The 17,428-nt window shown below is 34.2% G+C and overlaps 2 protein-coding genes across 2 annotated transcripts in view; both read right to left on the reverse strand.

Annotated features, from left to right (window-relative positions):
* Positions 1-14,525, reverse strand: part of LOC136037291 (calcium-activated chloride channel regulator 4-like) — a gene marked incomplete in the record, with an annotated part of 34,473 nt that extends 19,948 nt beyond the window's left edge. Inside the window, 3 exon segments of the mRNA XM_065719932.1 lie at positions 4,423-4,522; positions 6,803-6,946; positions 13,507-14,525. Coding sequence (XP_065576004.1) covers positions 4,423-4,434 — 12 coding nt within the window.
* The window catches only part of LOC136034399 (calcium-activated chloride channel regulator family member 3-like), a 46,119-nt gene continuing 35,489 nt past the window's right edge, over positions 6,799-17,428 (reverse strand). Inside the window, exon 4 of the mRNA XM_065715555.1 lies at positions 6,799-6,946. Within this exon, the coding sequence (XP_065571627.1) occupies positions 6,799-6,946 (148 nt within the window). The remainder of the gene's footprint in view (positions 6,947-17,428) is intronic.

Below are 17,428 nucleotides of genomic sequence, written 5' to 3' on the forward strand. Positions count from 1 at the left end.
CCTCGCTCTTTACGTTTAAGTTTTTTGTAGTACTTCCAAAAGAGCTTTTTATTCTAATTAAACGGCCTTTGTCATTCAGGGGTCATTCTCAAAGAACTGGAATAAAATTCGAAGTTCAGCGTAAAAAGTGAGGTATTGATGAGGGGGCGAACCCCCTTGTATACGTAATGATTTCTGTTCGTTTTAAGTTTTAATGTTGCACCTTACTTTCAGTTGAAAAAACTTGTTTTTTTTTAATCTGATCTAAGCGCGGGTAGAATGTTATCCAATCCGATAAAATTGTGTAAAATTACCCGGGCGGGCAAGTTTTGTATGATAGCCAATGCAATTGAGGATCACTTCGGCTAATGTATTTTGCTGGGAGTGAGAAATCTGTGTAAGCATCAATAATCTATGAATTATCAACAATTTCTAATGAAAAGTCAACGACACCTTTTAAACAATCAACTTTTCCATATCAAAAATTCCTTAGAATCCCAACAGAAGATGTTATACAAAGAGAAATGAGACATCACTGTTTTATACCTCCATATCAAAAAGCTTGCTTCAATTACATTGGTTTACTTTGTGATATCAATCATCACAATTTTTAGCCAATCACATTATATTTTAAGCGTATGCCAGAAAAAGAAGCCAAGCAAACATGCCATTTACTCGCAATCGTATTTACCCAGTAGCGGTTTTAGACCTCATAATCTGGGGGGGGTGGTGGCAAGGTGTACTATAGGCGTGTAAAAATATAAAATAAAAGGAATTTAATGTCAGATAAACTGTGGGTGGAGGCGGCTGCTAATACCTAGAACCACCACCGTTTTTGCCTGTTGTTCCTATGTAAAATTTTGAGCCCGTTCAAAGAATTCAAATCCTGATTTTTATTTATGAAATTTTAAGAAAGTAAACAGATTTTTCTTTTGTATATCTCTCTCTCTCTCTCTGTGCTTATGACTGTCTCTTCTTTATAATACCGACTCTGTGATATGCCTTGGTGTTCTTGGGTGGCCATGTAATAGAAAATGGTATTGTTTTGCATGGGACTTACGTGTTAAGTACCCATTAAATCCTTGTTCTTCTGTCAGAATGATTAAACCTTGCTTAAACTTACAAACGAGTCTGACATGTCTCATATAAACATGCCTTTATTGTTACAACACAGAGACCTTGTCAATCATGAAAGGATGTGTTAGAACAAATTGAGCGAATGGGTGTAACATAAATCGTTTTCTAAATATTTCCAAAAAGGATTGGAGAGAATACAATTATTTTTGTAAACATAGGATAAATTCCAGAGCTCAATTATAAATAATGATAATTAATACTTTGTCATTATTTCAATTCGGTAAACCCTCGGTAATAATTAATAAGCTATTCGGTATAATTAGTAAACTCCTTTCATGTATTGTAAGCATTTTTGGGGCTAAATTTGTTGTCATTCCCATTTAAGGCATGTGGTTTAAGTAATAATAGCAAAGATAAAAAAAAAGATTAATGGTCATTAATGATACGTAACTGAGTTCTGGAACACACCCATAGCAACGAGAATTGATGGGGGGCACAAAAGAACATTTTCAAATTGTTAAGGGCTAATTAATATGACTATCCATTTTATACGTTTTTTATTGGTGAAGTAGCGAGGCATGGGATCTGGACTATAAGATAGCTGGGTCGGTTTGTTTGTAGCCATGGAATATAGGAGCCATAGAGAGGTTTTTATAGGTTGTATAAGTTTGTAAAATGTTATTTTTACTTTGATATGTGATTTAAAAAGACTTTATTCTTACTTGTAGGGTTTAGGGTTAATCAGTGTTTTTTATTTATTTGTTGTTGTTTTTTGTAGCTCTTATGCCAAATAAATATATCTATCTAGATTTGGCGACCCTTTATCATATATTCCCCCCACCCCTACCGCGTACGTCCACGAGCGTTAAGAAGCATACTTTGCACGTGTCTGATATTATCGTTGAAAATATCGGACAAAAAAATTGGTAAGTCTTAAGACTCAACTTGGTAAGAACACGAATCTTGTGCCAGCATTTTAAGTTAATTAGTTCAGTGTTTACACATGGAATCAACTTGTGTCTTTTTTTACAATAGTAAAGCTATAAATACAATTCCTTGACTTCTACTACTATCATAGACTCTTTGAAGAAGGAAGAACTTCAGATTACATATTATTATCTGTTATTTAAGGGCTAGTGTGCAATTGACCATTTCATTTCAATTCGAGGAGATCCATATTTGGCATTGCTTTATTGCTGATATTCAATTTTCATCTGTCAATTTTAATAACTTATAATTTCCAAGTTATGTCTTGCCAAAAGTTGCTTGTGCCAAAAGGTCAATCTTTCAATGACAAGTGAGGGCCCCCCTACTTATTTCAACCATACTTCACTTGTAACTAGTCATCATAGTCATGTCACAACAATCTTTGAATTATTCAAGATCCACTCTTTGATATTCGAAAATGACAAGGTGTCCGACAGTTAAATTGCAACTCGGAATTCACCCTGTAGATGTTTTTTAGATAGACTCTCCATTTGTACCCAAGTCAAGAGGGGGTACACTTCAGCTGCACGTAATAACTATCTTTAACCCTTACCCTTCTACCTATGCGCGGACTATTGTAGAAGTTATTTATTATCAGCGGGGTAATACCGTGTCTTTGTGTTTTCTGCGGCACCTTAATTAAATTTTTCCTATTCGTTAGAAGTTCATTTCAAAGCTACCCAAGGTTTTTAACAGTATTAAAAGCTACAGGGTTTAAACCCTACTGAGTTAAGAATTTTAGAAGCTACCAAATAGGAAGTAACAGATGAAGCTTATTAGATGAAGAGTTGGTAATTTACTGGTGGCTAGAATGCCAACTTTAATAAGTTGTCGAAACGTAATAAATCACGCTTAACATTAATGTATTGCCATGTCAAAAAAAGCTCGAATTTCTTTCATGCCATATATCTTGGCCTCATAATTGAGCTGTTCACGGCCCTAAGGAAAAAGCCCCAAATAAAGAATAAGTAAACTAAAATGGTAAACAATTTTCTTTTCATTGAGTGGTAAATACTGTTTTAGAACTCAGTTTTACCAAATATTAAACATGTTTGAACACACTATTTGCTCTCAAACCTCTAAGCAGTATTACATCCTGACGAGAATGAATATTTTAATTGTTTACACAATCATTCCATTAGCTTTAAAAAGTCAGGAGTACGTACATCCAAACGGGAACTGTATTTTGTATGTCAAAATGACTTCGAAAAAGGCATTCACATCCATATTTTAATTACTATTATATTTTATCTTAAGCCATATATCAAAGGGCACAAATCCCCTCCCTCTGAAGAAACAACACCCATGTTTTTAAAACATCATTGTTAGTTTCTGTAACAGAATACGTTTCAATTATCTGTTGAAAACATACGGTGCGCCTTTCTAGTGAAGGGTTTTCTTTGTAATATATGTGGACCAAATAATAGGATTTTCTTTCGTATCTTGCAGTCTGAAGACAAGATTATCTTTCCAAGAGCATGAACCTCTTTTGATATATCTTATAACGCGCTCTAAAGATTAAAAAAAGGATTGTGTTTCTCGATATGATAATCTTAGAAATCGGATCACTGAAAGGTGAAATTATGTTTTCAGTTTCAAATTCAAGAATTTGTTTCCTTAATAAATCCCTAAAGTTTGATCTTTGGACAGCCTCCTCTACCCGAGTTTTTAAGATTATCCTGATAAGGTTTTGCACTGCTCATATTTTTTCCTTTTTTTCGAATTTGTCCCAAAGACACCCCCCCCAAATAAGTTTTGCTAACAATCTCGTTCAAGTAAGTATCTATTCACATTACTAATCTAGAAAAAAGTATTCTTTTTCTCTCATCGAATCATTACTTTTTATTTTGGAATTGTGTAATTATTAAATAGCTCAACCTGTGTGGGGCAGTGGGTTTGACCTGGCTTGGTAACACAGGACCCAGAGTTCTAACTCAGCTGTAGCACCACACTGCAGAATCGACGCAAGGACCAGAGTAGTCAAGAAGCGTCTTTAATTCAATACTTACATACACAAAATCGACATTATAATAACACCAATAACATTAATATTACATTACAATAATATATTAACATTAATATAATATAATAATAACACTATATAATAATATAACATAATATATATGATATAATAATAATATAAATTATAGAAATAATAATAATATAATTTAATAATAATTAATAATAGTAACATTACAATAATATAACATTAATATTATAAATCTAAAAAACATTAAGATATTAATTCCAAAATAATAATGTTTATAATTAGATATTGTCATAAAAGATGTTTTTGCAAAACATTACAAAGCTTTAAAAGTCTAGGAACTTAAACAAAGTATCTGCTCGCCAATAAAAAATTCTTCAAAACTATCTTACCCTATCGAGCATGGCAGATCCTGTATCGAGGGCAAGGACAAATCGAGTTTTTCCCGGCTTTATGTATTGGAACTTGACATCCTTAATGGGTACAGGATTCCTGGAAGTAACAATAGAAGATTCATTAAAACCTAATAAAACCCAGGTATAATCTTAATAAAATTTAGTGATAAAAGTTACGAAAGTCTTAGCAAGCAAAGAACTAGGCATCCAAATGGAACGGGCAACAATTTTTAACGTAGCTGAAACAAAAGTTTAACTACATACGAAGTGCCCGGTGCTCTATGATTCAAGGGGAAATATTTAAATGGGTTGATTTGCTCCTTCCTGGTATTCTGTAAAGTAGTAACCCAACCATAATAACTCCACTTGGTATTTTATTGATAAATACTTAAGAAAAGAAAGTTTTAATGATTGAGTTATTTGCTTTGCAGATTCGGGATTTATCATTTTTTAGTTTATTTTGTTTGTGATTTCCTTGTTTGTACATGGTGGTCCTTTGGCTTTTGAAATACACTGATCTGTCTATGAGCCCTACAACCACTAAAATGACAGAATCCATTTTTATTTATTTATTTATTTATTATTACGAATAGCGGTAAGCATAAATGTTTGTCGCTAAAACACAAAATCATAATACTAATCTAAAGTAAATTGGCGACAAAACTAAACAGCAAAAACTTCTAAATAAAACGACATTACACAACAAAAGCGTCTAAATAAAAAGGCGTATTTACTAATGCACTCTTAAAATTTCGAACACTCTCTGCCTCGACAACCTCCAAAGGCAAATCATTCCGTGGTCCCGCAACCCTACTAACAAAAGATAATTGACCGATTTTTTTCAGGGGTTTTGGGGGATATAATTTATAATCATGCTGACGAGTAGAGTGATAATGGCTAAATTTAAAAAATAAATTTGGATCAACATCATCCACTCCTTTAATTATGCGAAACACATTTACAAGGTCATTGCGACGTCTACGAAACTTCAACGACGGGAGTTAAAGCCTAGAAAGTCTCTGCGGATAAGAAAGGCCTTTATAAAGGATTTATAGAACCTTTTTAGGGGAAACCAACAGCTCCTTTGCCTTGAATACGTTAAAAATGACGTTCTAGGCACCAAACCACCTTCTTCTTCAGATTATTTGCTTTTAAGAAAGGGAAGCTTCATTTTGGTTTATTGCCAGCGCCATGAACGGAAGAATTGTCAGCCCAGTGGGTGTTCAGATTAGCCCCTAAACGTTATATATTTTCTTTAACAAAATTACAACATTAATTCCTTTTGGGCATAATTTTTAACAATCTTGATACGAGCATTGCTGAATACTTTGTTGAGTCTAATGATAATGCTTTCTTCAAACCTCATTTATAACAACCAAGACATTACTTATTGGTGGAGCTTCAAAAGGTGAGGAGTTACTCATTTACTCTTCATTCATCGGAGGAATCATCATAAAAGTCGAAGTGACAGCAAGAGTAAAATGACCTGAATGAAAAAGTATACTCATCAACCAGGGGCGGCTCCTATAAGATAGCAGCCTCGGCCCTTTACCCCGCAATACTAAATTTTATGGAATTTCTTATTCAAATCATCAAAAAGCGTTTTCGTTATAATCCCCCTTCCCGAAAAAAAATTCCCGCATAAACAAGGCCATATCCAAATGGGAAGAGTAGGAGGCTTTAACCCCCCCCCCCCCACACCCAAAAATTTGTTTGTCCGACTCGTAAGAACGTAACAAAATGAATATAAAAACATTTGATTTTTTTTAAAGTTTTTCTGTAAACCTCACCGAAAAAATCATTTTATGCCCCCCTCCCAAAAAAATGGATACGGCCCTATGCATAAGTGTCTGTCACCAACCACAGAAAATCCATTGAATGAAGCCGAAACGACACCCCAAATCGCCATATATCCATTCATTTTGGGCTTTACGAAACGATTGAGACACATCTTTATCCAGATATGATTCAAAGTCATTTTTTTTCCATTAGCCTGTATGCTTGACTGACAATGAAAAAAACATCGCATACAGAGTGCCATGAATAAGTTTACTTTTCTTTCTAACGATTAGCGACGCTTCTTGACGACAAAGGTTCTAGTGTCGGCCCTGCAGAAGCTGGGATCGAAAGCCAGATCCCGTATTCCCAAATAGAGATTAATCAACTCTGTCATCATAGATAAAAAATGTTACCTTCACTTAGTTACTCATTTTTGGAAGCGACATATTTTGGTGATAGTAATCTATATGATGGCAGGTTCCATTTCAAGCGAATATAGAGTATTTCTTTGATTCAAATTTTTCCTAAACAAAAAACCTTACAGCTGACAGGCAGTAAAAAACGATAAAGGAAACGTATTATAAGAAAAAAAAATTACCTTTCAATTAGATCTCGGTTTTTGAAAATTACATCTTTCGGGGACAATCCTCTGCATATGGTGCCATGTTCGGTTTTCAACAGCTCTGGAAGATCACATTCCTGTTGGCTAACTTTTTGGGTACAGTTCACTTCATTACAGACCCTAAAAAAAATAATGCTATGCACTAATGGGTATGCTAATCACTAAGTGATTTTTTGCTCCAATTTATGTTTTTTTTAAGTACTAAAAATATGGTAGTTTTTTTCTTTATTCTTTCGTAGATAATTGATATCGTGCGGAAAGACCCAATATTTTCTTCTTTAACGGCTGAAGCTGGAAGGAAAAAAAATAAATTACGACTGAAATTCCATAAAAGGTGGCCATAAAATATTAATGCAAATTCGAATGGGTGATTTGTTCCCAGGAAAAATTCGAAGGTACGTTACAGGTTTATGTTCAATGAAAAGAATTAATTTGATCGAAAATAAATGAGGTGATAGAGCGGAAGTCACTTAAACAAGGCCGTATCAAGGAAAGGGGTGCAAGGGTGTTTGACCCACCTCCTCGAAATGTTTGTGCGACTCATAAAAACGTAACAAAATTGCACTTAAACAAAATTTTGATGTGTTTTTTTAGAGGTTTATGTTCAATGAAATGAATTAATTTGATCGAAAATAAATGAGGTGGTAGAGCGGAAGTCACTTAAACAAGGGCGTATCAAGGGAAGGGGTGCAAGGGTGTTTGACCCCCCTCATCGAAATTTTTGTCCGACGTAACAAAAATGCACTTAAACAAATTTTTGATGTGTGTTTTTAGAGTTTTTAATAATACCCACCACCACCCCCACCCCCCAAAAAAATCAAAAAATTCTGGATACGGCCCTGCACTTAAATAAGACATTTTGGGCTAAATGCTCCCTGGATGGTCCCAATTGGCTTGGGCATGCTATTTGATTTTTTCAAATATGGACATTTTTGGCCAAGAAGCGCAGATCTCCAATGAATACACCCTGGGTCATACACGGGGAAGAGTCGTTGGGCAAAAAAAAAACTACCAAAACATCCAATTTCTCCCATTGTTTCTTGTATTTTGACCGATCTAGGGTCTTGACGAGCTTTTTAAGACTGGAGGAGGGGTTAATGTTTGAAAAGAAAGATATTTTCAGAAACAGTCATGTTATATTCATAATATGTACGGTCTTCAGGTGGAAACTGTCCTCCTACCCTCCAAGTTAGCACTCTTGAAAGATAATAATATTTCTCTTTTTGCTTTTATCAAGCTTAATTTCGAAGAAAAAACCTGGAACACTTGTTAGCTCTCATATATTTAATATAATTGCTTAAAAAGAATTTGTTTTCAATTTTATATTTTTATGAGTAAGGTGTAGAATGTCATTTAATATATCTATTTATTTTGTCTAATATATAAAACGTCAAAAAAAATCAAGAATAAAAATCCCTACTTTATAAATTCGTACAAAAACAACGAGCAGAAAATTTACAATAAAAACTAGATCGGATTTACTTTTTCTTTGGCTTATACTTTCTCAGAATTCTGCAAAAAATGAATTACAAGCAACGTTTGAATATTGCCATGAAAAATGTGTAAATAAGAAATGCTGCCTTACATCGATAAGGTCGATGCATTTTAAATGGTACGTTTTGTACTTCTCCAATCCCCTCTCTCAATATCTCAAAATTTTCCCGTTATTGTTTTTCTATATTATTTAAATAAATTGACCATTTGTGAAAAAAAATGTTGCCTTACATCAATGTCACCAGTGAATTTTAGGAAATATTTACATCCCTACAGTGAGTTCATTTCCTTACATCTCTAGGATCGATGCAAAATACTGAAGTTTCACGAAAAATTAATTCAGCTTGTTACTGAGCAACCCCCGCTCTGATATTCCCAGCTAAACTACAGTTAACCAATCCATCTTCAAAACATACTACTAAAGGTATAAAATATGTAGATGTGGTGTCAATATACGCAGATATAATCCTTGATAAAGTAAAAGGTTTGTGTCACTTTGTTTCGCATAATTTAAATAAATAGGACCTGAAGCAATTTGATAAACTCAAGTTGGTTCAACTAAGGCTCCGTTTAATAGCGAATTCTGAGTAACTCTTGACCGGTGACCGTTAATTCTTGACTGAGCAACTCATATACTTGCGGAAGTACAGCCAGGGTAATTGAAAATTGCGGCATATGATATTTTTTGTCAAACTGAGATTCGTAGCCTACCTTTTTAAACTCAGTAAGCTATTAAATAAAAAAAACAAGTTTTTTTAACTGGAAGTAAGGAACGACATTAAAACTTAAAACGCACAGAAATTACTTCGTATATGAAAGAGGCTGCTACCTCATCAACGCCCCGTTCTTTACGCTAAAGTTTGACTCTTTCTCTCAATTCGTCTTTTTAAAACAGTAAAAAATTTTAGCGTAAAGAGCGGGGCGTTGATGAGGTAGCAGCCTCTTTCATATACGAAGTAATTTCTGTGCGTTTTAAGTTTTAATGTCACTCCTTACTTCCAGTTAAAAAAACTTGTTTTTTTAAATTTAATTTCTGAACGTTTTTGAATCAATGTATGTTTTGATTTTGGCTCTCCGCAGAGGAATAATCAAAACGAAATTTGCATATTTTTTTTTTTTGCTAAATAGCTTTCTCGTAATTTTGATCGAATGATTTTGAGAAAAAAAGAGCGGGGGACGAAGCCTAGTTGCCCTCCGATCTTTTGGTTAATTAAGAAAGCAACTAGAACTTTTAATTTTTTACGAATATTTTTATTGGTAAAAGATTTACGTAACTTATAAATTAGCTTACGTAAAGAACTTTTGTATTCTCATGTTTTTATTACATATATGAGGGGATTCGCCCCATCGTCAGTACCTCGCTCTTTACACTAAAGCTTAAATTTTTTCCCAATTCATTAAGAATGACCCCTGAATCACAAAAGCCGTAGAATAAATAGTTGAAATTACTAAAAATACTTTAGCGTGAAGAGCGAGGTATTAGAAGGAGGTGAGCCCCTCATATAGGTAATAATTTCTGTTTGTTTTAAGTTTTATTGCTGTTCCTTACTTCCAGCTGAAAAAGCTTTTTCACATTTATTTTTTAATAGTTTTTTTAAATAATGCTAGTAAATCCTGCTCTCCCTTCATGGAAATTTTCTTCTCCCATGACAAATTCTCGATGGAAAGTTCCCCCAGCATATCCCTCTCTTCTCAACCCCTCCCCCCAACCAAAAAAATCCTCCTGAAAACGCCTGTATACTTCCCAATAACCATTACTATATGTAAGCACAGGTCAAAGTTTGTAACTTGTTGCCCCTCCCACGGGGACTGTGGGGGAGTAATTCGTCCCCAAAGACATAGTTATAAGGTTTTTCGACTACACTGAATAAAATGGCTATCTCAGAATTTTGATCCGTTGACTTTGGGAAAATAAATAGTGTGGGAGGGGGCCTAGGTGCCCTCCAATTTTTTTGGTCACTTAAAAAGGGAACTAGAACTTTTCATTTCCGTTAGAATGAGCCCTCTTGCAACACTCTAGGACAACTGGGTCGATACGATCATCCCTGGAAAAAAAACAAACAAATAAACACGCATCCGTGATCTGCCTTGCGGCAAAAAATGCAAAATTCCACATTTTTGTAGATAGGAGCTCGAAACTTCTACAGTAGGGTTCTCTGATACGCTGAATCTGATGGTGTGATTTTCGTTAAGATTCCATGACTTTTAGGGGGTATTTCCCCCTATATTCTAAAATAACGCAAATTTTCTCAGGCTCGTAACTTTTGATGGGTAAGACTAAACTTGATGAAACTTATATATTTAAAACCACCATTAAAATGCAATTCTTTTGATGTAGCTATTGGTATCAAAATTCCATTTTTTAGAGTTTTGGTTACTATTGAGCCGGGTCGCTCCTTACTACAGTTCGTTACCACGAACTGTTTGATATAGACGAGTGTAATCCGTGTTACCAAATATAAAAAGAGGAGCTACTTCCGTGTTGAAAAGATGCTTTGATTTCATTGGCTTTTTGGCGACATATTAGCAATTCAGTCGTATTATTTCTTATTTTTAGAGACATAAATAACCCCGTCTTTTAAAACCGGATAGTTGATAACCAGATGCTGAAAATTCTACCCATACCAGCGTTCAACAGAGCATATTGCTTTTGATTGATATTGCATGCAATAACTTATTGAATAAGTATGATTATTGTAATCTGTTGAAAGCATTTTAAGACTTCTTTTTTGTTCTCATTAGACTTTTGCAAAATAGAGAAAGGCCTATTAGAGATAGAAGTAGCAACAAGAGAAACCGTATTAGAAAGACCAGTTTTAGTACGGCTTATAAGAAGCATGGCATCAACATAGGTAAGATCTGATACATGATAGGCAAGATCCGAACCAACCAAAATTACAAAGAGCTTCTTTGTAAAAGAGTATACACCAGTGGTGGATCCAGGGGGGCGGGCAACCAAGATTTTTCTGGCCGCCTCATTCCTTGTTTGTTTTTTTTACTCAATTTTTGAATAAATATGTCAATTTGGTCAATTTTGGCTCCTTTGTCGCATGCCCCCCCAATATTTGCTCATGGGTGCTCTTGTCACATTGGACCTCCCCCAAGTTTTTGCTCTAGATCCACCCTTGGTATACTTTAAGACTCGTTTCCTTTTTCTGTCAGACTTTTCCGAAATTTAACTGGAGGATCAACTCAATTCAACACGTCCTTTTGTGCAAAAAATCAAACTTTCTATCGACCATTTCAATCAATTTTTTTCATATATTTATCTTTATATTTATTTTTGACACATTTATTTTACTTTCTACTGAGTGTTATGTTTATTTATCGTATATTATTTAACTCTCAGTCTAAGATGCTTGGAATATACAGTTTTTTTTTCAAAATGTAAAATTTGTCCAAAATTGGGAAAATTTAGGGAAAAGAGGCAGTGTTTAGGGATGCCGGGAATTTGGTAATGGAAACCCTTTTTGGTTCAAAATGATGTAAATTGCAAAATTTCGACTTCTTAATCACTATTTTACCCATTCTGTCAATCTGAATCAATAGAAGTGTACAAGAAACCTTTCACGAAAGATTGTAATTTAAGACTTCTGTCTTTGTCCCTTTTTCTTTTACATAAGGTATAAAGCTCCTAAAGTTTCCCGTTTAAAGCTCTAGTTTAAGATTGCATGACTGAGGGTAATGAGCAAGAGAATCCAACAAAAAACAAAAAGGCAGATACTCATACCTGGAATTTATGATCAATTGAGCTTTATGATATTCGAAAAAATAATAAACCTTTCAAAAGTATATATGACGTAAATTACACCCTTGAGAAACTATTTAAAGGGGAGAACCCAAAACTTACCCATATGGACTGTAAACAGATAACAAATGGTTCCTTTCTTGATTAGGGTTCCTTTTTGGGATTGTAAAAATAACTTCAAGATTAGATGCATCTCAAGCCTTGGAGTCAGAGCCGACCCCTAGAGTAATAGGTTTTGGTTGTCTTGAAATTGTACCGCATCACTTTCATCAAAATCGATTGCAGCTAAAAAGTTGTGTAAAAAGCTTTTTTTGCGAAAAACATTAACACAACCTTTTTGACACAATTGGAGATGAAAGAAAAGAAACTTAACGGCTCACCGGGTGACTTTTCATGTGAGTTTTTGCAACGCTAAATATCTCTCATACACCTAACGAAGTCTTTTTCTCCTGAACACTCTATCCTCTATGTAAGGGGTACTTTACTAAATGGTATACTCAAAACAGCAAATTTAGCCCACTGCTACTATGATTTGCAATCTACAGACAAGTGAGTTAATTTCACACAACCCCAGGATAAATTTTATGGTCAAAATTAGTCATTTACTTGTGCAAGTTTGTCAATTGGTGAACTGGAATTTTTTAAACAATTTTACATAGGGTGAGTTTGCAAATTTTTCACGGGGGAGCGTTGTGGTCAGGAAAAACATTTTTGCCTAAAAATTGACAATTACTTTTTTTTAGAATGTAAAAAAATGTATTCTTTTTTGTAAAGGTGTTACTACCAAAATGTTTGTATAAAAAAATAAAAAAGGGAAAATTTAAGCCTCTGTTGTAACGATATGCAGCTATTTTTTTTCTAGAATATAACGAAATGTTTGTCGTCTTGGAGATGGGAGGCGAGAATCTCCTAGCATATGGGTGAATCGCCTCCCTTTTTCCAAAAAGTGGAGAGCCAATAAATTGGCTTTCCACCTTTTTTTTATTCTTGTACAAATTTGAATGTTTTAAACAGAGCTTCTCAGCATTTCTTCAGGTCCACACCCTTTTAATCTTCTAATTGAAGACTGTCTTTCAGTTTCCTCCCACTCCTCTTTAAAGTAGGTCTCCTGATTTAGGTCCCCAGTAACTACATAAACCACTCTTCGGCTGCTATTTTAATTAAAGTAAAGTGTAGGTGGCATTTAGTTTTTGTAAATGTTAAAAAGATATTGTTATTAGTTATTGGTGCCACTGAGAGGAGGTGAGATTAAAAAAAAAACATAAAAAAAGAAAAAAAAGAAGTAACTAAATAAGAAAGCAGCGGGAAAGCATGTATAAGAAAATAAGAGTAGTATTAAATTACCAATTTATTCATATCATATATCCTTTATCGCCCACTGAGGGGTGCATGCCCCCCAGGTTGGGAAACCTTGGCCTTGCAAAGACATTTTACTTACCTCTCTAGTGAGAAAGAACAATAATTAGTATTCCCATTTGAAGCGGTGTCAAAAACTCCATATCGAAAACGTAACCACTCTTCAAAGATTATTCTTCCAGCTACAAAAAAGATGTTAATGTAAAATAATAGCAATTATACAAGCAGAAAGAATGAATAGGAGGAAGAAGAAATTTGGACATAATTTATTTAGGATATTTGTTTATGAAATGCAATTTATCTTCTAAAGCCTCAATACAAAGCCGTATTCAGGATTTTTGTTCGTGGGGGAAACACAAGAAAACATTACAAAACGCATCAGAAACTTGTTTATATGTGTTTTTGTTAGCCTTTTAATAGTTAGACATTTTTTAAAGGGGGGCAGACCAAGTACCTCCCCTCTGGAAACAACCTTGCTTCTTTATATTTTTGTTGATGCTCAATAAATGGTGCAGACAGTGAAGAAAATTCTACCCCAACAATTTACATAGGTGTCTTTCTGCTAAATTAAAATATTAAAAGAAAAAAAGTTTAAGACGAGGCAGCTAAAACAGGAATAATAAAAAAAAATGTTAAACAAAACATCGAAATAGATATTTGGGCTAAAATGCAGCCGAGGATACGCAGTAGCCCTGATTACCAAACTGTTCTTGGTAACAAACTGTAGCAAGGAGCGACCCGGCTCAATGGTAAACGAAACTAAAAAAAATAAAATTTGATACTAATAGATGCATCAAAAAAATTGGATTTTTATGGTGATTTGAAATATATAAGTTTCGTCATATTTAGTCTTACCTATGAAAAGTTAAGAGCCTGAGAAAATTTGCCTCATTTTTGAAAATAGCGGAAAACACCCCCTAAAAATCATAGAATCATAACAAAAATCACACCATCGCATTCAGCGTATCAGAGAACCCTACCGTAGAAGTTTCAAGCTCCTATCTATAAAAACGTGGAATTCCGTATTTTTGCCATAAGACTGATCACGGATGCGTGTTTATCGTTTTTTTTTTTTTTTTTTTTTTTTTTTTTTTTTTTTTTTTTTTTTTTTTTTTTTCTCAGGGGTTATCGTATCGACCCAGTGGTCCTAGAACGTCGCAAGAAGGCTCATTATAATGGAAATTAAAAGTTCTAGAGCTCTTTTTAAGTTACCAAAAAATTGGAGGGCACCTAGACCCCCTCCCACGCTCAGTTTTTTCCCAAAGTCAACGAAAACAAAATTTTGATATAGCCATTTCGTTCAGCATAGTCTAAAAACCTAATAACTATGTCTTTGGGGACGGCTTACTCCCTCGCAGTCCCCGGGGGAGGGGCTGCAAACGACAAACTTTGACCAGTGTTTACATATAGTAATTGTTATTGGAAAGTGTACAGACGTTTTTAGGGGGATTTTTTTGGCTCGGGAGGGGGTTGAAGGGAGGGGTTGCGTGGAAGGATCTTTTCATGAAAAGTTTGTCATGGGAGAAGAGAATTTCCATGAAGGGGGTGCAGAATTTTCTAGCATTTCTTAAAACAAAAAACAATGAAAAAATAAATACGAAAAAGTTTTTTCCTTAAAAGGAAAAAAGAACAGTTTTTTCCTTTCCTTTCAAAAACTTAAAACGAACAGAAATTATTACGCATATGGGAGGTTCATCTCCTCCTAAATACCTGTTCTATTTATTTACTCTATTTATTTAACTATTTATTCTACGGCCTTTGTGATACAGGGGTCATTCTTAAAGAATTGGGACAAAATTTAAGCTTTAGTGTAAAGACCAAGGTATTAACGAGGGGGGCGAACTCCCTCATATACGTAATAAAAATATACGACTATAGAAATTCATTATATAGGTGAATTCGTAAGTTATGTATATTTTTTGCTAATAAAAGCGCTCGTAAAAAATTAAAAGCTCTAGTTGCCTTTTTAAGTAACCAAAAGATTGGAGGGCAAGTATGCCTTCTCCTCCATCCCTTTTTTTTTATCAAAATCGTCCGATCAAAACTAAGAGAAAGCCATTTAGCCAAAAAAAATTAACACGCAAATTTTGTTTTTAAGTATTCATGTGCGGATAGCCGAAAACAAAACATGCATTAATTCAAAAACGTTCAGAAATTAAATAAGAAAAGCAAGTATTTTTAACTGAAAGTGAGGAGCGACATTAAAACTTAAAACGAACTGAAATTACTCCATTTATGAAAGGGGCTGGTCCCTCCTCAACGCCCCACTCTTTGCGCTAAAGTTCTTTTACTGTTTTAAAAAGTAGATTTGAGAGAAAGAGTCAAAATTTAGCGTAAAGAGTGGGGCATTGAGGAGGGTACAGCCCTTTCATGTACGGAGTAATTTCAGTTCGTTTTAAGTTTTAATGTCACTAATTATTTTCAGTTAAAAAACTTGTTTTTTTATTTGATTCCAAATTCAGAAATAAATCTCTGACAGGCAACAAATTAACAAGATACTCAATATTCCAGCTCCTTTTTATCAACTTGTTCTAAAACAAGGAAATTAAGTTTACTTAATGAATTTAACACAATGTGTCGCAGCATCTTCCAATTTGTAGCATTTATCATTTATCTTTAGGGACCTCCCCCTGCCCCCGTCTTTGATCGTCCAAAGCAGAGCTTTCACCCATCTTATTGAGACTAGGACAAGGCAGCTGTCAACTGAACCCAACGAAAATACGGCCTATTTGGATAAATCAAATAGAAAAAAATATAATGAAATGAAATAGACAATCCAGCTCAAAGGCAGCCAATAACGAGCAGTAGTTCCAACTATTTCAAATTCCGAAATAAATCTCTGATAGGCATCACATTACTTAGATATCCCAGATCAAAGCTTCTTTTTATTGACTTGTACTCAAATAACAGGCCCCAAATTAGTATCTTTCATAAACGTGACGGATCAAAGACAAGACCTTGGATTTGCAATTCAAGACCCCCTCCCCCCTTCTGTTCCTGGGAATGCTCACTATGCTGTTCAGCTTAGAAAATAAAGTTTACTTATTGAATTTGATATAACTTTTCGTATTATTTTCTGATTTCTAATATTCATTATTATTTAGCTTGAATCTCTACCTTCCAAGATCGATCCCAAGCAGAACTACCACTCATCTTGCTCAGGCTAGAACAAGCCATCTGTCAACTGATCCCAATCTAAATAGCGTTGTTTAGAGGAGTTTATGATAAAAACACAAAATAAAAATAGATAATGCAGCTCAAAGGCAGCCGATAACAAGCAGTAGCACTAATTATTCCAAATCCGGTAATAAATCTTTGATAAATATCACATTAATAAGGTACTCCAGATTCCATTTCCTTTTTATTGACTTGTACTAAAACAAGTGGCCCCAATTTAGTATCTTTCATAATAGCATCAGACCAAAGATGGTCGTATGCAATTTGCAGATAAGCCAATGTGGACTACGAGTAAGGTGTTTACTGGTTAATATATAGCTTTTACTATAGTAAGAACTATAGCGCACGGTAACTAAATATGGTGAGCCTGTGGGTATTAAATTGCTTCGACGCTATTTGATGGAATACTACATTCTTTTCCTATCAAAATACCTTTACAAATATACTATAGATACATAATCAAGGCGAATACCATAAACTAAAATATATGTCAAATAAGATTTTTCTTAAATGAGTAAATTATTTTGAAGAATTTTTATTATTGTTCCACTAACAAATGACTAAGACTGATTTTTTACAGATGTTTTTTTCTTAATAACGAAAAAAAAACGGTCAAACAATAGGTCGAGTATAAAATAAAAATGTATTTTTGATCTGAAAAAATCAAAAGATATTTGGCTTAAAAAAATTATATTTGTCATTTCTTGCCCCTTATCGACCCCTCATAATTGACAGAAACCAATTTTACTCCTATCTAAAAATAGTGCCAAACTACCCTATTGGTGTTTGAACCACATTGTCCCCCTATCCCCAAATATAGATAAAAA

The sequence above is a fragment of the Artemia franciscana genome, chromosome 2 (genome assembly GCF_032884065.1).
Source record: "Artemia franciscana chromosome 2, ASM3288406v1, whole genome shotgun sequence".
In the NCBI taxonomy this organism is placed as follows: domain Eukaryota; kingdom Metazoa; phylum Arthropoda; class Branchiopoda; order Anostraca; family Artemiidae; genus Artemia; species Artemia franciscana.